Below are 19,955 nucleotides of genomic sequence, written 5' to 3'. Positions count from 1 at the left end.
ATCTTGGGAACTCCCAAAGTTATTGAAACTGATAATGACCCTTGCTATATTAGCAGTAAGTTTTTTTTTAATATATTAGCAGTAAGTTTTGTGATTTTGCTGCCTCCCACCATATACAACTAATTACAGGCATTCCTTATAACCCTCAAGGACAAGGTATTGTGGAACGCACCAACCATACTATTAAGGATTACCTTATTAAAACAAAAAAAGGGGAGTATAGCACTCCCCCGAGATCATTTGAACCTTGTATTATTTATCTTAAATTTCCTAACATTGGATGCTGAAGGACGGTCAGCTGCAGATTGTCATTGGAATCCATCCCATAAGGAGAAGGGTTATGTGATGTGGAAGGATCCCTTGACTGGTCAGTGGCAAGGCCCAGATCCCGTCCTCATATGGGGGCCAGGATCGGTTGTGTTTTTCCAGAAAATGAAAATGGCCCACGGTGGATTCCTGAGAGGCTTGTCCGGCAAGCTCCTGCTGCGCAGTCTTGTGAAAGCTCGGGTACTGGCCATGCTGATGGCATCTGAGTCGAAAGATCGACAGGACAAGCAAGTATATTAGGTCTTTATATATGAGCACCAAGGTCCTGGCATTTCCCGCCTTTTCTAAGTGGCAGCTTTGTGGAGTATGGGCAAGCACTGCAGGCCCCCCTTTTTCCTTATTAAGGGAGGCAATTATTCCTATGGAAACTATTAGTTCAATCACTCCTCTGGACTTGAGGATTTGCTCACGTAAGTGAACCTTCCTCCTTGAGTTCTATTTTATTTATTTATTTTTTGAGGTTAAATCTTTGACTTTGTAATATATTCATTTTTTTAGTTTAAAAATTTTTTTTAATAATCTTATTTAGTTGATTAGGGTACAAAGGGTCAAGGGCTACAGGGTGAAAGTGGGTTATACCATTGTTTCCACACTAATACCATTTTTTTTCCCTCTATCTGGGATCAGGGGAGAAACAAAGGGAAAAGCCCCACCCAACCTCCCACCCCTCTCAGATTCACAACAGGAGGCGCGCTCCGAGGGTCCTGCTCAGTTTTGATAGTTCATCAGTTCAGCTCCTTGAATTTTAAAGCTGTGTCTGCCTATGTTATCCCCCCGTTTTTCTCTTACATATAGAAAAACATCTCTGAGGTGAATTGCACCGAGGTCAGCTGACACTAACAGCATGTTGGAATGGCAATGGTGATACTGCTGTTATCATGCGGCTGCCCAGAATCCTGCCTGTGCTTGTTGGGACTGACAGGGAGGCCTCTGTTGGCCTGGTAAGGCATGAAAGAGACTTTGGCATAACATTGACCATTGTAGCCAGCGTTGTCCTGGCGTCGGCAGCCGCCACCACTGCTGTGGTGACCCCAGGACATCTTACAATGACCACTAAGACCTTGAACAAGCTTGCAGGACTGCCTGCCTGAGCTATGGAGCAACAGACCTGTATAGATGAACACGTGTGGGTGGCCATGCTTATGCTGTAACAGCGTGTTGATTTGCTGGCAGAGGAGCAGCAAATGCTGTGGGATACGGTCAGGGCCTCTTGTTCCCCATCATGTCTTTATGTATGTAACACCTGTGCAAGTGCAAAATGTTTCCCAAGCCCAGGAACTGCTGTCTGCTCATTGCTACCGAGCTAAAGATACTCCTAGCCATGGAACAGGGTTACCAGCCTCCCCAAGTATGGTTGTGCAGCTGCAGCAGGCAACGTGTTGAATGGCAGCCAGTGACGGGGAAGATGGACTGGGCACTGACCAACCTAAGACAGGAGCTCCGTCATGCTACGGAGATTCCCGGTGACAGGTAGGGCTGATGACCTGAGTCTACAACCTAAGACAGGTGCATTCAAGTCTGCTTTAAAACAAAAAAAGAGGGGCCTGTTGTGGGCTAAGGAGTTGATTAGTGCTCGTTGGGCTGCGAAGGAACAGGAACTGGGCTTGTGGCTAAAAACACCTGAACTAACTGGACTCTTCTGTATCCAATATCCTGCTAAATGAGGATGTGGGGGAAAGAGTATATAAGGAGGGGTGAAAGCAGCAATGAAGCCAGACTTCACAGAGACTTCCACCGTCACTGGTCTCCTGTCGGTGCTTCATCCCCAGACCCTCTCCGTGTCCACGTTGCTGGCTCTGCTGACCGGAGCAGTCAGCTAAGTAAGATCCTGTTTTTACAAAATCTTTTTTATGTTGTCTATCTCAGCACAGTTCTCTCTGCAATGTAGAAAAACCACTGGCGTCTCGCAACAGGCTCAGGAGCCGGGTCAAGTACCGGGGATCCATGGCAGCTCCACTCCCCGGCTCCAGCTCCCTGCCGACACAGACCTTGCAGGCAGTGGCTGAACCCACTCAGCCACACGCTAGCCACACACCAGCCACACACTTCATTCTAAGATTTATTTTTGTTGGTTCCCTCCCCCAAACAGCCACAGGATCCACAGCTGGGCCAGGCTGGGGCAGGAGCCCGTCTCTCAGCACCGGAGCCAATACGCAGTTTTCAGGGCAAAAGCAGGACACCAGAACGTAGGCCAAGCAGCCAGGCACCCCGGCACCCCGAGCGTGGCACCCAGCGACGCAGCGGTAGCTTAATCCCGGTCACAGCACCTGCCCAGCTGCGTCACTGTTAGCTTGTCCCTCACTCACCTTCTCGGACGCCGTGGCCAGCTTAGTGCCACTGGCATCAAAGGTCAGGGCCGCCAAAGGACTGTCGTGGGCAGGGATCATGTTGGCAGCTCTCTAGAGAGGGGAGACAGACCAAATGTGACCACGGCACAAGCTGGCAGAGCCAATGTCACGGCCTGAGGAAGTCCTGCTAGGCGGGGCGCCGGTGCCTGGGGCTGGCACACCGCCCAGGCTCAGGCTGTCAGAACTGAGGACTCACCAAGTTAATGGTGTCAAAGACTTGCACCTCCCCGATGGTCGCACTCCCTGGGTACGCCAGGTAGCAGTTGTCATTGTTGATGGACAGCGCACACAGTCCTGTAACAACGCAGCCATCAGTGCTAGGACCAGGCTCAACAACATGGATGACCTGCGAGGCCAGGCTGAGGGGTCTCTCCAAGGGTATGCATGCTCCTGGCTGGCCACTGACCCTACCTCTGGCGATGCCAGGGGCAGGCAGACTGAACAGCTGCCCAAACCAGCAGTTCACACGGGCCCAAGGGTGGCAGCAGCAGCCCGGCTGCAGCCCGCCTGCTTGGGGAGGCTAAGGAGAGAACAAGTCCCTGCGGCCGACAGGCCTCGGCACGCACGGCACGCACCTGCAGGGTTTGGGGGCGTCTCTCGGATTGTGTGAAGCACCTTCATGTCCCGGATGTTGTGGATGTACAGGGATTCCTCCAGGCACACGATCAACCGCTGGGGACAGTCAGGAAGGAAGAGCAAGTGAGGCGCAGGAACCGCAGGACGACACACGCAGGGCCTCCACACCACCGAGCCCTGGCATCCGTGCGCCTCGCACACCTAACAACCGAGGTGCCTGCTGCCACGGCCACAGACCGCAACATGACCAGGTGACCTGGCAAGACTACAGAAGCTGCTTATCCACACTGGATTTGTCAAGGGGATTCACTTTTAAAACCTGATGTTCGGACCCAGCGTGGTGGCCTAGTGGCTAAATCCTCGCGTTACAACCACCAGGATCCCATATGGATGCCGATTTGTGCCTCAGCTGCCCCACTTTCCACACAACTCCTGCTTGAAGCCTGGGAAAGCAGAAGAGGACATCCCAGAGCCTTGGGACCCTGCACCTGCGTGGGAGGCCTGAAGGAAGCTCCTGGCTCCTGCTTCAGGTTGGTTCAGCTCTGGCCGTTGCTGTCTCCCCTCTCTGTAAATCTGATTTTCCAATAAACAATAAATCAACCTTAAAAAAAACAAACTGACGTACACTGAGACACAAAGTGAAAATAAAAGCCTAGACATTTTATAGAAGTTTGGAGGGCCCAGCGTGATAGCGTAGTGGTTAAAGTCCTCACCTTGTACACGCTGGGATCCCATATGTGGGCGCTGGTTCTAATCCCGGTGGCCCCGCTTCCCATCCAGCTCCCTGCTTGTGGCCTGGGAAAGCAGTGCAGGTATGCCCAAAGCCTTGGGACCCTGCACCCGCATGGGAGACCCAGAGGAGCTCCTGGCTCCCAGCTTCAGATTGGCTCAGCTCCAGCCATTGCGGCCCCTTGGGGAGTGAACCATCGGACAAAGATCTTCCTCTCTGTCTCTCCTCCTTTCTGTTTATCTGCCTTTCCAATAAAAATAAATAAATCTTTAAAAAAAAGTTTGGAGGGCCCAGCACGATGGTGCAAGTGGTTAAGGTCCTCGCCTTGCACGCGCCCAGGATCCCATATGGGCGCCGGTTCTAATTCCGGCAGCCCCACTTCCCATCCAGCTCCCTGCCTGTGGCCTGGGAAAGCAGTGGAGGACGGCCCAAAGCATTGGTACCCTGCACCTGCATGGGAAACCTGGAAGAGGCTCCTGGCTTCGGATTGGCTCAGCTCCAGCTGTTGTGGCCGCTTAGGGAGAGAATCATCGGAAGGAAGATCTTCCTCTCTGTATATCCGCCTTTCCAATAAAAATAAAGTAAATCTTTAAAAAAAAAAGAGTTTGGAATTTTATACTGGACTCAAAATGAACATGGATTTATAAGTGAAGCATCAGAATGATCCACGTGAAATGCTTGTGGTGCAGACTCCTGTGTCAGTCACATAGGAATAATTAACATGTTTATTATATATATAAAACATACATACTTCCTCTCCCTTTCTTCCTCTCTGTAAATCTGACTTTAAAGGACAATCAGACTTACAGAGAGGAAGAAAGGGAGGAGACCTTCCGTCTGCTGATTCACTCCAAGTGGCCGGAACTGAGCCAATCTGAAGCCAGGAGCCTCCTCCAGGTCTCCCACGCACGTGCAGGGTCCCAAGGGTCCCAAGACCCTAGGCCGTCCTCCACTGCTTTCCCAGGCCACAAGCAGGGAGCTGGATGGGAAGTGTGGCTGCCAGGATTAGAACCAGCCCAATATGGGATTCCAGCACGGGCAAGGCAAGGACCCCAGCTACTAGGCTACCATGCCAGGCCCATGTTTTTTTTTTTTTTTAAAGATTTATTTTTATTATTTTTTATTGGAAAGGCGGATATACAGAGAGGAGAGACAGAGAGGAAGATCTTCCATCCGATGATTCACTCCCCAAGTGAGCGCAACGGCCGATGCTATGCCGATCCGAAGACAGGAGCCTCTTCTGGGTCTCCCACACGGGTGCAGGGTCCCAAAGCTTTGGGCTGTCCTCGGCTGCTTTCCCGGGCCACAGGCAGGGAGCTGGAAGGGAAGCGGGGCTGCTGGGATTAGAACTGGTGCCCATATGGGATCCCAGGCGTGCAAGGTGAGGACCTTAACCACTTGCGCCACTGCGCCGGGCCCCCAGGCCCATGTTTTATATTTTAAAAATGTGCAAGATGTCAAGTCCAAAGATTTCTACTTCTAAAAAGTTACATTTATTTGTTTGAAAGGTAGCATTACAGAGAGGCAGCAACAGAGAGCCAGAGCTGCTTCCGGGTCTCCCTTGTGGGTGGCAGAGGCCCTGGCACTGGGCTCACTTGCAGCTGCTTTCCCAGGCACATTAGGAGAAGTGGGAACTTGAGGCAGAAGCCAGGACGTGCCCCAGTGCTGCTATGGGCTGCCGGGACCCCACGAGGTGGCCTCACTGGCCGTGCCACAGTGGCAGCCTCAGGACGTCCACTCTGACCGCCCGTCAGTCAACAGCAGCAGCCTGGCCTCCAGCATCCACTGCAGGCGCCCTGTCGACATCAGCCGCCAGAGCCCAGCTTCCTGGGAGCAAGCCTGGGCCAGGAGGCGGCCTCGTGTAGGACCCAGCTGCTCGGCACTCCTCCCTCAGGGCCAAAGCAAAAGAGCAGCCCTTTACTGCAAATGGACAGGTAATCATGTTAAAAAGGAAAAAAGCAAGTTCTTAAAATAATATTTATGAATGAGAAAGAAGTAAAAAAGGAAGTCCACAGAATGGACACTGTGGGTGAGCCCTAAGGTTCACATAGAGGCGGCAAGTCACAGCTTGGCGGTGAGCCAAGCCAGCCCAGAGTAGAGCAGCCAGCCTGGTGAAGGCTGTGGGTGCCCGCTGCATGGCAGGGGTCCCAGGGTGCCTGAGGATCGGGGCCAGGTCATATGGGCAGCGCCACAGGCCGCACATGCTCGCCAGCAGCTTGCCGCTCACCTGCCGGTTCAGCTTCACAGCCAGGATGGTGTTGGAGTAGCTGTAGTTGCAGATCTCAGTTCCCTTCTTGAAGTGGCAGACCTTGAGCTTCCTCGGAGCTTTGAGGCTGACGATGGCCACCAGGCTGCTGGAGAACAGCCTCTCCACGATGCAGACGTCCTCCGTGCTGGCTGCGACCAGAACAGACACACACATACACACTCCGGCTCAGCACGCACCCACTGCCCGAGGGGCAGGGAAGAGCAGTGTGGGGCACGCAGGAGCAGCACGCAGCGCCCAGCCAAGTCCGAGCCCCAGCCATGCTGCCAGCACAAGCCAGCCAGCCTCGGCAGGGATGAACGGAGCGCAATGTGCAGGCTCCTCCAGGGAGCTCTGCCGTGTGACTTCAAGTCCCCACGGGGTGGTGGGCTCTCAGGACCCTCGAAGACCCAACCACCTCCAGAGCAATGTCTGGCACCACAAACCTGGGAAGTCTACGACCACTTAGGGCTGCCAGCAAGACCAAGTGCAACCACGCAGGCCCGGCAGCCTGCGCTCAGCCTCCTGCACGCAGCCAGCAACTCCACTCTGCCACACCTTCAACAGGCACAGGTGCCTGCCCCCGAAAACTGAAGGGCACAGCCTGGAGCTAGACATGGGACCTGGCCACGCTCAGGGACAAAAGGCCAGGCTTGAAGAGGCACTGCAGAACCCGGAATATCGCGTCCCCAGTCAAGAGCCAGCCCAGGCCCTCAGGCTGGCTGGCCTCTCTCTGTCAGAGAACACCCAGGAGCTCCCCTGGCGGCAGGGTCTCAAGAGCTGGGCAGTCTCCAGCACTAAAGCCTTCACATCTGTCCTGGGCAGCTGGAGTGTGGCCAGTGCACAGGGCTTTTCTCCACGGGTCCTCTGCCTCCTGAGGGACAGGTCACACTCTGAGCCAGCAGCATTGTGCTCTGCAGAGCTGCTCAGCATACCCAGCCATGTAGCAGGTGGCCGTCACCTGGCGCAGGGCAGTTCCTTTCAACACGCCTGGCCAACTGAAAATGGCCCTTCTAGCTACAGCTTGGTTACTGGCCAAACTCCAAAACCCCATCACGAACACCTGTTCAGTCACAGCCATGACACTCACCCTGGGCAGTCACATGCCAGCACTGAGTGCCACACCCAAGCAGTGATGCCACTCCTGGTCAAGTGCACCTGCACGCACACAGATTCACACGCTGGGCACAAGCCACTGTGGATGAAGTGCTGGGAAACCATGGTGACCCTGACGGGTTCTTCATTCGCGTGGTTGGGCAGTGGGGCACATCATGGGAAAAACTGGCATAGACAAGACGGGTTTTTTAAAAATAGGTTTATTTAGGGGATGGTAGTGTGGAGTAGTATGTGAAGGCTCCGTCTGTGGTGCCAGGACCCCACCTGGAAAGGGGCCCGAGTCCCTGCTGCTCTATTTCCCATCCAGCTCCCTGCTTATGACCTAGGAAAGCAGCGTAGAATGGCCCAAGTGCTTGGGCCCTGCACCCACGTGGGAAACCCAAAAGCCCTGGCTCCTGGCTTCAAAGCAGCTCAGCTCCAGCTGTTGTGGCCATTTAGGGAGTGAGCCAGTGAATGGAAGATGTCTCCAGCTCTCCTTCTGCATATATAACTCTGCCTTCCAAATAAATAAAATCTTCAAAAAGCTTAAGCCAACGGCAAGAGCTGCCACACTCAGGGACTAGACACTAAATGCTGTCAACATGGACAGCACCCCTGGGCCCTCACAGTCCCCATCAGTCATGGCAGGTGGTGTAGAGATTGAGGCCCACACAGAAAGGACAGGACTGAGGAGTAAAGCAGAGACCTGGGGTGAACACAGAGCCCTGGAGGGCTCCCCCAGAGCAATGCTTGAGGGAGGGGGAGAGAAGAGGAAGCTTATGCAAGCTGCCGAAACGGGAGCCCCTGGGGAGCCAGCCCTCTGAAGCCGCAAAGCAAGGAGGGCAGTCAGACAGGCAGGAGCACACGACACAGCAAGCTCCACTTCAAACGGACACGCTGTCCCCTAGCCGTCTGAGAGCAAGAAGTCTGCTGATGCTTGGCACTGGTGGGAGAGGCGTATTCACTGCTCCCCTTTCCCAGAGACAGCCTGGCAGCAGGGGTGCCCTCCACACCAGCTGACCTGCCCCTCGCCTCCAGGACGGTACCCCACACCTGCACGCCCAAGGGGAAAGAACAAAGCCCACTCCCATGGCTCTGCTCAAGGGACATGAACAGGTGTGGCCGTGCCCATGGCCTCCAGGAGCCCACAGACCAGCAGCCGCCCACTGCCCTTCGCTGGCCCCGACTCACCCACACAAGAACCGGAGACCTGCGCTCAGCGGAGGGCAGCAATGCCCATGGACAAGGCTCTCTTGGCTAGATCACCGAATCTGTTCCAATCACCTGACGTGGGCTGCATGACCACGGCACTGACCCCGCACCCTGCACCCCAAGGAATTTACACAGCACCACCACGAGCCACAGGCGGCTGCAGCATGGCAAAGTTCAACTGGCGACAAAGATCTGAGGCCCGAAGGATCTAACGCGAGGCAACAGGGGCCTTGCAGTCACTTCTGCTACCAGGGAAATGGGACAGACACACAAGACAGAGACCTAGTGTCAGGTGGGCCCTCTAACAACGTCAGGAGCTGTAAAAGGGAAAAGCATGAGACCCTCCATATGCATCCGACACTGCTTACTAACAGGTCACCTTGGTGACACCCAAGGCTCCCCCCAGAGCCCTGAGTCCACGGCCACCTGCCGGGACCCTCCTAACAACAACACACTGCTCACGCACTTCAAGTTGGTGCTATTTTTCGATCAGATCACTTCAAGAATCCCTAACACTATAGTGTAACATTCCAGGCACACACACACACACATCCACCAAGCTCAAGAGCAGATGGCTCAGCCCCACCAGTGTGAACGGTTCCTGCCAGGGAAGACAACCCAGACACCAGCAGGACTCAGCTGCCACCAGGGCATTCAGAGCTGCCCAAAGGCCTGGCTTTCCTTGCCAGTTTCTGCCAGTGCTTCCTGGAGACTACCCACATTACCTCTCAGTCTAGGCAATTAACGGCTGCAGCGCAGAAGCAATGGACTTTGGCTTCTACTCCGTGCCGTTTCTGGCTACAGTGGGAAGGAATCGCAAAGCTGAGGAATAACGGACAGGCACAGCTGCGTGGGAGCCTGCCCGAGCCCGCAGCTCTGGAGGGGCAGACAGCACCACACGGCCGCCACAGCTCATCCAGGCAGCTGGCACAGCGAGCCCTCCTCTGCAGCATCCACCACGAAGACCGTACCAGACACCAAGCTTCCGTGGGACCCAGGCTGACCCACAGGAACGGTGCGAGAAAGCAGTGGGCTTCTAATCAGAGGCAGATGACAGCCCCCAATGCACACGACCCTGAGAGCCCGGGCCAGCCCAGCAGACGCTGCAAGGCCACCCGTGCTGGCCACTGTGCTACGATCAGCGCAGGCTGCGGTTATTCTGCTAAGCCAGGAGCATCTGTGCACCCTGCACGTTCTGGGCTACAAAAAGCCCCCCAGCTGTAGGTAATTGCCTAGGGCTTCCCTGGACCCAGGCGAGTGTTACACTGCTGGGAGGGCACCCAATAGCTGGCAGGCATCCTGGGCCTATTCATTCTTTTTTTTTTTTTTTTTTTTTTTAAGATTTATTCATTTTTATTGGAAAGGCAGATATACAGAGAGGAGGAGAGACAGAGGAAGATCTTCCATCTGATGGTTCACTCCCCAAGTGCCGCAACGGCCAGAGCTGAGCCCATCCGAAGCCAGGAGCTCTTCCAGGTCTCCCATGTGGGCACAGGGTCCCAATGCTTTGGGCTGTCCTCGACTGCTTTCCCAGGCCACAAGCAGGGAGCTGGATGCGTAGTGGAGCCGCTGGGATTAGAACCAGCCCCCATATAGGATCCCAGCACATTCAAGGCGAGGACTTTAACCACTACGCTATCGTACCAGGCCCCCTGGGCCTGATTAATGCCAAATTTGGGTAAACTGTGCCAGCACAGTTGCCTATTCTTTCTTTGGGAGGTGAGATATGTGAGAAAGGCGGGGAACGCTGGGTCAGGACACACCACCCCAGCCCCCAGGCTGGGGGCCTGGGGACAAACTGGAGTGAGAGCAGCTGAGGGCATGTTTGACAAGGAAGGAATGGACTGGGCCACTGCACTGGCAGGTAGGTGAGGCAGCTGAGATGCGGTGGTTAGAGCAAGGACACCAGAGGGCATGTCTGGGTCAGGCCAAGGCACCCATCCACATGGGGAGACCAAAGCCTTGGGACCCTGCACCCGCGTGGGAGACCTGGAAGAGCTCCTGGCTTCGGATCAGCACAGCTCCAGCCACTGCGGTCACTTGGGGAGTGAATCACTGGACAGAAGATCTACCTCTCTGTCTCTCCTCCTCTATATATCTGATTTTGCAATAAAAATAATAAATCTTAACAACAACAAAAAAAGGATCTGGGGCAGATCCTTTAGGAACTTGGGGGCTAACCCCTGAGGGACTGTGGCACTACTGACTGCAAGAGCTGGGGAGTGGCGATGGGCTGAACCAGGCTGGACCCAGCACGCACGTGACACGTGCAGGAGCCTGGGCTGGGCCAGGCGGCAGCACCTGTCAGCATATGCAAAGGCCAGACTGAGGGCAGACCATGCCAAGCAGGGCCACAGCACTCGCCGGCACACATGAGATCTGGGGCTGGGAGAAGACCTGGAAGGGGAACCTGGAAACTCTCCTGCTGGGTCACAACTCCCACTGGAGAGCCTAACAGCTGGGGGAGGGACAGGCCAGGCAAGGCTGAAGCAATCAGTAGATTTGTGAGCCAGGTCTAGTGCAGGCTGGGCGAGGCCAGGCCACAACACCTGTGGGCGCTCACAAGAGCCAGAATGGGTGTGCGACAGGCTGGGCTAGGCTGGTGAGAGCCAGAATGGGTGTGTGATACACTGGGCTAGGCTGCAGCACCTGCTAGTGAGAGCCAGAATGGGTGCAGGCCAGTCAGGCTGGGCCACAGCACTTGTAAGATCCAGGGCCAAGCTTTGCAGCATGTTCCTGGGTCTGTGAATGCACTAAGTGCACCTGGTAAGCCGTCAGACCTTGGAAACATTTTCCCAACCAGAGGGCATGTGGAGCAATGAAACCAACAGCTTCTCAGAACTACCAAAACCATTCCATAACATTCTCCACCCCATCAATGTCTCCAGGTGTCACCAAAGGACCACTCCCCATCCGTGGGGCTGACGTGGTTTGACAGCAAGGAGCAGCCCCAACCTCTTCCCCTCCAGGAACACAGGAGAAAAAAAAAACTGAAACACTGTCCCACCCACCAGAAGGTGGGTGCCTCCACTAGCCCCTGAACCTGAGTGTGCACCTCTCTTAGCCATATAAATAGTACTAAATAATTTTTTAAGGGCCCAAAGTGGTATCCTGATGGCCGGGGTCCTTGCTTTGCACGGGGTGGGATCCCATGTGGGCACTGGTTCACGTCCCAGCGGCCCTGCTTTCCATCTGGCTCCCTGCTTGTGGTCTAGGAAGGCAGTGGAAGATGGCTCAGGCTTTGGGACCCTGCAGCCGTGTGGGAGACCCGCAAGAAGCTCCTGGCTCCTGACTTCAGATTGGCTCAGCTATGGCCACTGCAGCCACTTAGGGAGCGAACTAGTGGTCAGAAAATCTTCCTCTCTCTTCCTCTCTATATACCTGACTAAAAAAAAAAAAAAAAAAAAAACATGAATCTTTAAAAATAATAATTTTGAAAAGAACTTACAAAAAGCCAAGAAAATATTCAACACAGAATTTGAAAAACTTGCTATATTCACAGCATCCTAAGTCTGCGATGGTCTGGAGATGACAGATGTGCGACATTTCAGGGCTGGAACCCAAACAGCTGTACACCAAGTTCCCTCCAACTGGCACGCACGTGCAGACACTGACAGCACCTGGTGTCCTGCAGGATGGGCCGAGCGCCCCAGGCCCTTGCTTGCACACCTGGCACGACAGCACCCCGAGCCCCAGGCCCATGCCCAGGCTCTCGTCCCATGTTGCTTTCTGATCCTGTTATTCCAAGACCAGCGCTGACACATTCCCTGGGACAGGACCAGTGGCGTATCGCACAGAGCGCTGGGAGGGCAGAAGCCGAGCTGGGTCTCACCTGTGTGCGTGTCGCTGTGTCCACCTGCAGCAGCAGGCCAGGAAGCCACCTGGAGCCTCAGAGGCACCCGATTTTCTAAGACATTTGCCTGCCTATTCAGTGAAGGGGTGGAAGTGGAAGGGTGGCCAGAGTGCTGGAAGAGAACGATGTACTGCTTCAGCTTACAGTCTTTCACTCAGAAAACCTGTCAGCACCTGTTACCGAGGGCCAAAGGTCACACCAGCCGGGCACATGAGGTGTCGCCAAGTGCCAACACAAAGGCCAGTCACAGCAAACTCCAGTGCCAACAGGCTGTACTGGTAACAAGGCAAGGGGCGAGCCACCCACACACTACTAGTAGGGCCAGAAAGAGCACGGCCAGCCTAGAAAAGCCATCTGCAGTTTAAGAAACTACACACACTGGGCTTAGCGTGGTAGCCTAGTGGCTAAAGTCCTCACCTTGCACGCACCGGAATCCCATATGAGCGCTGGTTCTAATCTCAGAAGCCCTTCTTCCCATCCAGCTCCCTACTTGTGGCCTGGGAAAGCAGTGGAGGACGGCCCAAAGCCTTGGAACCTTGCACCCACGTGGGAGACCTGGAAGAAGCTCCTGGCTCCTGGCCTCAGACCAGCTCAGCACCAGCAGTTGTGAACAACCAGGGAGTAAATCATCGAATGAAAGATCTTCCTCTCTGTCTCTCCTCCTCTCTGTATATCTGCCTTTCCAATAAAAATAAATAAATCTTAAAAAAAAAAAAACGAATGAATGAAACTACCCACGCACCACTGCTCAGCCCAGCCACCTCTCTCCCGACTGGGCACTCCTGAGGACGTGAACTTGTTCAAGGAGGTTTCTCCATGCCCAGCCCACACAGCCTCCAGCAAGTGCACGGCCAACAGCCTGACGCACCCACACCCGGAACACTGCTCAATACCGAAGGACACCGGGCAGCCTGGAGGCACTTCCCGGCAACCACGTGACCAGAAAAGCCAGGCTTGCACACAGGCATACAGGCAAGATTTTTAAATGACCACGTTTCAGGAACAACAGACAGACCAGTGGGCTGCCCAGGGATCAGGGAGGAGTGGGGCACAAAGATGGGCCATAGAGCATGGGAGCCACCCAGTACCCCACTGTGTTGGAGAGACAAACCCACGCAGAGCTGCAATGATCTCTCTCTCTCTCTCTCTCACACACACACGTGTACCCTGCCTAAGGCACTGGACTGCAGTGTACACACACACACACACACACACACACACACGTGTACCCTGCCTAAGGCACTGGACTGCAGTGTACACACACACACACACACACGCACGTGTGCCCTGCCTAAGGCACTGGACTGCAGTGTACACACACACACACACACACGTGCCCTGCCTAAAGCACTGGACTGCAGTGTACACACACACACACGTGTGCCCTGCCTAAGGCACTGCAGTCCTACAGGATGTGACCACTAGGGAAAACTGGCAGAGGACCCAGCCCCTACAGGCAGGTGTACAACCCCAGGCCACAGCGCCACCTGGTGGGGCAGGCCGCCGGCTGCTGTCCCATCCCAGCACGCCCGCACCCAGTGGTGCATACACAGGAAGCCCAAGACCCACACCAGCAGCACACATGGGCACTCCTCCTGAGTGGCCCAGAGGAGGTAGGGGACGCTGTGTAAGCCAAAGCCCACGGCCCACCCCCTGCTGTGTACTGCCTCTGCCAGGCAGGCTCCCAGGCCACTGTCAAACCAATTCGGCCGGGAGAAAGGGGCTGCTCATGACAGCCTCGGGGCTTGAACCACCACCTCCATGGGCTTGAATTTAAACTTCATTATAGTCCCAGTACAACTTAATCTATTTGTTTTAAGAAGTGGAAAAATAAAGCAAACACTTACTGCATTCATAGATCTGTTCCAGCTTATCCACAGAAGAAAGGGAGAAAAATTTATAACCGGACTTACTACCAACAGCTAGGGACCTGCAAAAAAGCCAAAGTGAGAATAAGAGCTGGTACAGGCCGGCAGATGACACACACAGCAGCCTCCCAAGCCCCACTCAGCACAGGCCCAGTCGGCTTCAGGCGGGTGGCAGGTATGGGTGCCACAAGGTCAAAGCACAGCTTGTTGCTGAAAACCCGTCAGCTTGCCGAGGAGCACTCGTGGGAGTGGGAGCAGGGGCTCAGGGCTCAGGGGGCGTGGCGCAATGGGGCAGACGGTGGCTCGATCACGGTCATCACTTCCGGTTGATACGGACACCAAGCACCACTGCACACCGTCAACACGTGAGCCTGCACTTGGCAATTGTACTTGAATCAGGTTAGGAAGAAAATCTCAGTAAAAATACTAAAAATAAAGAAAAAAAAAGCAAAGCAAAACAAACTTTTATGCAACTTTACAGATAAGTCATTAAGTCACCAGTCCCAAATAACTCCCTGAAAAGCAGTTTGGTTCTCAGGTCACTGGATGAAGCAAAGGCTTTGGGTTACCTAAGCCGAGACCCTCCCCCTCAGGCGACTACAACATCCAGCAGGGGAATGGGGTCACCAAGGCCTGCTGTCTGCAGCCAGGCAGCATGGTGGCAGACAGACCCCAAGGCTGACTTGCACACCACGGGCTGAGTCCCCGCATCTGCAACCACCGCCCAAGAGGGTCTGAGGAACCTGGCCAGCTCACCAGAGCCCCTAGGCACAGCCCCTGCCTCGTGTAAGGCGAGGGCCACTGTCTGTGCATGCCACCGATTTTAACTGATTTCCAGGCTCTTCCACAAGGATGTGTGAAATACAGTGACACTGGTGCATCTTAAAGCACAGTAAGAACTGAAGCAAAACTAGACTCACAGAATATTTCTTTACAAACTTACTAACACCATATTGATTGCATCAATGAGAGACCTGGCTCATATTGCCTTTAAATGTTTTTTAAAGCAACAAGGCACAGTGCAATGGTTCATTGGCTGATAACCATTTGCAAAGTGCCAGAATCCTATATAGGTACCAGCTCCTGCTCTGGCTGTTCCACTTCCCTTCCAGCTCCCTGCTTGTGTCCTGGGAAAGCAGCAGAGGACAACCCAAATCCCTGCACCCACCTGGGAGACCCAGAAAAGGCTCCTGGTTCCTAGCTTCAGACCAGCTCACCTCTGGTAACGTGGCCATCTGGGGAGCGAACCAATAGATAGATCTTTCTCAATCTCTCCTTCTCTCTAGAATCTGCCTTTCCAAAAAGAATAAATGAATCTTTAAAAACGAATTAAATGAGAATTTGAGGAGGGGCCAGGAAACTGCAAATGCAACAAAGCCTCAGCCACGCGGCAGCCTGGGAAGTCGTGTTCTGGAATACGTGGCCACACAGCCGAGCTTCGCTGCAGAGTCCGAGGCCCCTCTCCCCTACTCTCTCTGGGCTCTGCAGTCACTCTGCCGGGGTATCCTCCCTGGGCACTGACAAAGGAAGGCCAGGTGTCCAGCAGAGGGGTCCAAGTAGCTGCATGCTGTCCGCCTGTTGCTGCACCAACAGGTGCATTCGGAGGATAGCTGTCCGCCTGTTGCTGCGTCGACAGGCGCATTTGGAGGATAGCTGTCCGCCTGTTGCTGCACCAACAGGCGCATTCAGAGGATAGCTGTCCGCCTGTTGCTGCACCAACAGGCGCATTCCGAGGATAGCTGTCTGTTGCTGCGTCGACAGGCGCATTCAGAGGATAGCTGTCCGCCTGTTGCTGCACCAACAGGCGCATTCCGAGGATAGCTGTCTGTTGCTGCGTCGACAGGCGCATTCGGAGAATAGCTGTCCACCTGTTGCTTCGCCGACAGGTGCACTCAGAGGATATGTCCTCCTGTTGCTTCGCTGACAGGCGCATTCGGAGGATATGTCCGCCTATTGCTTTGCCAACAAGTGCCATTCTTCCCCATGAACACCTCACTATCGAACAGCACCCTGTTTTTCCGTGCTCTCTCCGACTTGGGAACCAAACCACCAGGCTTGATGCACACTGTAGAACGTGAGATGAAGGCCCTGCCCACAGACAGGGTACCAAGCCCCAATACCCAGCCTGGAGCTGGCAGCTCCTGGCCTTCAGCCCTGATCGCCGCAGACAGAGCTCATTGGTGCTGGATGTTACCCATCAAGTCTGATGTCCTTCCAGACAATTAGAAACACACACAGGATGTCAAGTATCTCCACGAGCATTTTAACCCACATTTCTTTTTTTATTTTTAAAGATTTATTTATTGGAAAGTCAGATATACAGAGACAAGGAGAGAGAGAGGAAGATCTTCCGTCCGATGATTCACTCCCCAAGTGTGCGCAACGGTCGGTACTATGCCAATCTGAAGCCAGGATCCAGGAACTTCTTCCGGGTATCCCACATGGGTACAGGGTCCCAAAGCTTTGGCCCGTCCTCTACTGCTTTCCCAGGCCACAGGCAGGGAGCTGAATGGGAAGTGGAGCTGCCGGGATTAGAACCAGCGCCCATATGGGATCCTGGCGTGTTCAAGGTGAGGACTTTAGCCGCTAGGCCACGCCGCCGGGCCCAATCCCACACTTCTATCCCGTTCCCAGGCACCTGTGTGCTGTGTGGATGGCAGGGCCCACGTGCCCATCTCATCAGCCAAGGGGACACTGAACATAAGCAGGAGGGGGTGTTTTCATCTTACACTCCTGCCACTTCTGGAGGTTTGTTCTAACAACTTCTCACAGTTAGCCTGACCCTAAGATGGGAGGATCTAGCAACACACAAATGGGAGAGCTGCCTGAAGAAGCTGTCTTATTAGCCAAAAAGATGATGTGGTCTCGCTGTTCATCAGTGACAGCTCGTATCGACAAAGACAAAACTGGCAAACCAAACGCACAAAACACCACCTTTGCTGACCCATTCCTCCTGTGCCCAGCCCAGGGACAAGGCCAGGGCACCTGTGCAGGCCTCGGGGCCACCCCAGACCTTCCCCACTGTGGGCCCGGGGACACACAGCTCAGTGCTCCGCGTTCTCCGCCAGCCACGCAGGCTTTGCTCCTTTCCACCTGGCGGCTTCCGTGCTGTCAGCATCTCCTTTCTTGCTCTCCCCTCCTAGGGGGTTAAGCCTCTAACACACCTTTTCACAGTCTATTACAGTCTGGGAAAGAGCCAAAACAGATACCGTTCGGTCCACCACCTTTAACTCCAACTCTTTGTCACTGAACCTAAATCGGAGCACTCGCCAAGTTCCAGAAACAACCATCACGTGATCTAGCCCCTCTTCTCAACCTCACCTTTTCTCAGCTGCTCCCAGGTAAGAGGCACCGTCACTGCTTTCTTCTCAAAGGACCACCCCTGCCGGCATGGCCACTGGCCAACACTGCCCATGGCGGCAGCCCACACAACTGCTGCTACAGCAAGCTGGTGCCACCTGGCCGGCCCACGGCCTCTCACTCCGACCAGAGAAGAGTCTGTCCTTCTTGCTAACCGCCTTCTTCGCTTGCTTCCTGGGACAGCCATCACAGGAAGGATCCAGGGTCACTTGGTGTCTCCGCAGACTGCACTGCCCACATCCCTGGGCACAGCCCGCACACAGCCCCTCAAACCACCAGGCTGAAGGAGACAGCAATTCTCAGAGGAGTGAGACACCTGGCACCTTCCGGAACAGTGCCTGCCACCTGCAGTCACACACTCCCACAGGTGCTGCACAGCCCCACACCCGTCCACCCTAGACCTGGAAGGCAAGCTCCCGGCTGTGTACTACCCCATCCCGACAGGCCGTCTCACGCTGTGCTGGCCCCAGAACCTCTAGGCCCTGAGCTTCCCACTGACGGTCAAGCATTCCTGTCCACTCAGCCACGGGTCAACCTCCATGGCAGAAGCCAAAGTCCTCCACAGGTCTCTCTCTGGATTCAAGATGCGCACTAAGCGGTAAACGGGCAGGCGACCGAGCTCTGTTGGTCTCTGTGTGTCAATGGCCTAGTTAAAAAACAAAAGCACAACAACGCTGAACAGCACACAGAGCTTGGTCCCCTGCTCAAGCAGCCGCAGAGCCACGGGGAGGCAGAGCGGCAGCCTGCGCCATGGCGGGACACAAGGCCACGCAGACGCGTCACGTACACTGCGCCCCGTGAAGTACATGCAGGCTGCAGACCAACATCTCCCACCTGGGCGCCTTTGACGAAGCCCACAAGGGCAAGGGAGCTGGTGTACTTCCTCCAGACACAGGTGCACATCTGCCAGTCCTCTCATCTAACAAGCTTTTGGTATAACCCTGATTTACTCCTGCCAACTTGTTTGTAAGCTATATCAAGGTCTCTGGCAAGTCCAAGTCACAACACAGAAATCTCTTGAAGCAGCAATTCCCGGCCTGACAGGGGCAGGGCAGCACGTGACCCCCACGCCGAAGGCCCCCCATGCACAGGGAATGCGGGGCCACCAGGGCTAGCAGCCAGAGTTTCCCCACGTTTCACTGCCTTCACACAACGGAACACCGAAAGAGCAGGCGGGAATGTCTCCCTGGTACCGCATGGTGACACCACACTTGCATCTCTCGCTGGTCTCCACTGGCCCAGAGTTTAAGAATCAACACGCTCTTCCCGAGGAGGGTTATCTGGCCTGGCAGGACTGCCTGCCACCTGCCTCCGCGTCCCACAGCACGCCCTCACCCTCGGTGCTGCCACCCTGCAGGTGGCAGGGTAGGAGGAAGAGAGGACACTGGAAGGCCATGGGTTCTACTCCTGCCTGCACCCCCAGAAGATGGAGGCGAGCTCGGGACCCCTCTGAGCGGCCGCCCTTCCCTACCATCCCCAAGGGTCCCTCGCTTCCAGCTGTAGGCTATCCCTCCATAACTCCTGAGAATCTAAACCTCGGCTGGGCCTCCACTCGGCTTCGCTGCCCCCGGCCAACAACAAGCTCTTAGGAAGATGCCAAATGACCCACTCCTCCTCCTCCTGTCATCACTTCCTCTTACTCACTTCCCAAGATGGCTCTCCTGCCTTCCAGGCCTGTAACTCATCCTTCCTTCCTCCAGAAACCTCACCTGCCCAGCATCCCCGCGGTGCCCCCAGTCCGGGCGGACCTTGGCAGCAGCCCCGGAGGCAGCAGCTGGCGTTTTAAGACCTTTTCGCAGGAGGAAGACTAGGTCTCTATCCAAACCAGGATTACCCGCCGTGGGAAGAGACGGGAGCAGAGCCCGAGTGGGTGAGGGAGAGGGGCGGCCAGCCCACCGCCCACCTCGCCCCGGCCCCCGGCGCTTTCCGCACGCGGTGCCCCCAGTGCTGCCCAGCTCCGGGAGCAGGGGCGGCGGGGTGGCAGGGGCAGCAGGGGCGGCGGGGGCAGCAGCCCCGTCCCCGTCCGCCTCCCGACCCCGACCCCGGCCCCGGCCTTACGTGTTGTCCTGGTTGAAGTTGGCGAACAGCAGCTGGCCTGCGCCGGCCTCGCCGCTCTGGCTCGCCAGGTTCATGGCTGGGCGCGAGGGGCGGCCGGCCCCGGGGCCCGCGGAGCGCTGAGGGGGGGCGCGCGCGCGGCCGAGGGCGCGGCGGGCTGCACTCAGGCCGGGCGGCGGGCTCTGCTCGCCGCCTCGCTCGCCGCCTCTCGCTGCTCCGGGATCAACCGCCGCCTCATCCCGGCCCAGCTCTTGTTTATGCTCCGGAGCCGGGGCGCCCGGTGCGC

General features: G+C 55.5%; 1 protein-coding gene across 2 annotated transcripts in view; it reads right to left on the bottom strand.

The window, feature by feature from the left end:
- The window catches only part of WIPI2 (WD repeat domain, phosphoinositide interacting 2), a 28,087-nt gene extending 8,132 nt beyond the window's left edge, over positions 1-19,955 (bottom strand). Inside the window, exons 1-6 of one of the 2 annotated variants that reach the window (XM_040990031.1) lie at positions 19,673-19,955; positions 14,234-14,316; positions 6,209-6,378; positions 3,251-3,347; positions 2,872-2,969; positions 2,634-2,726 (exon numbers count right to left, since the gene is read on the bottom strand). In XM_040990031.1, coding sequence (XP_040845965.1) covers positions 2,634-2,726; positions 2,872-2,969; positions 3,251-3,347; positions 6,209-6,378; positions 14,234-14,316; positions 19,673-19,746 — 615 coding nt within the window. In that variant the 5' untranslated portion in view covers positions 19,747-19,955. The remainder of the gene's footprint in view (positions 1-2,633; positions 2,727-2,871; positions 2,970-3,250; positions 3,348-6,208; positions 6,379-14,233; positions 14,317-19,672) is intronic. The other variant, XM_040990032.1, reaches the window with a different exon arrangement.

This window comes from Ochotona curzoniae, unplaced genomic scaffold, assembly GCF_017591425.1.
Source record: "Ochotona curzoniae isolate NIBS_2020 unplaced genomic scaffold, NIBS_Ocur_1.0 contig_54, whole genome shotgun sequence".
In the NCBI taxonomy this organism is placed as follows: Eukaryota; Metazoa; Chordata; class Mammalia; order Lagomorpha; family Ochotonidae; genus Ochotona; species Ochotona curzoniae.
Note: the sequence above shows the minus strand (reverse complement) of the source record. Positions and strands in the feature narration are given on the sequence as shown.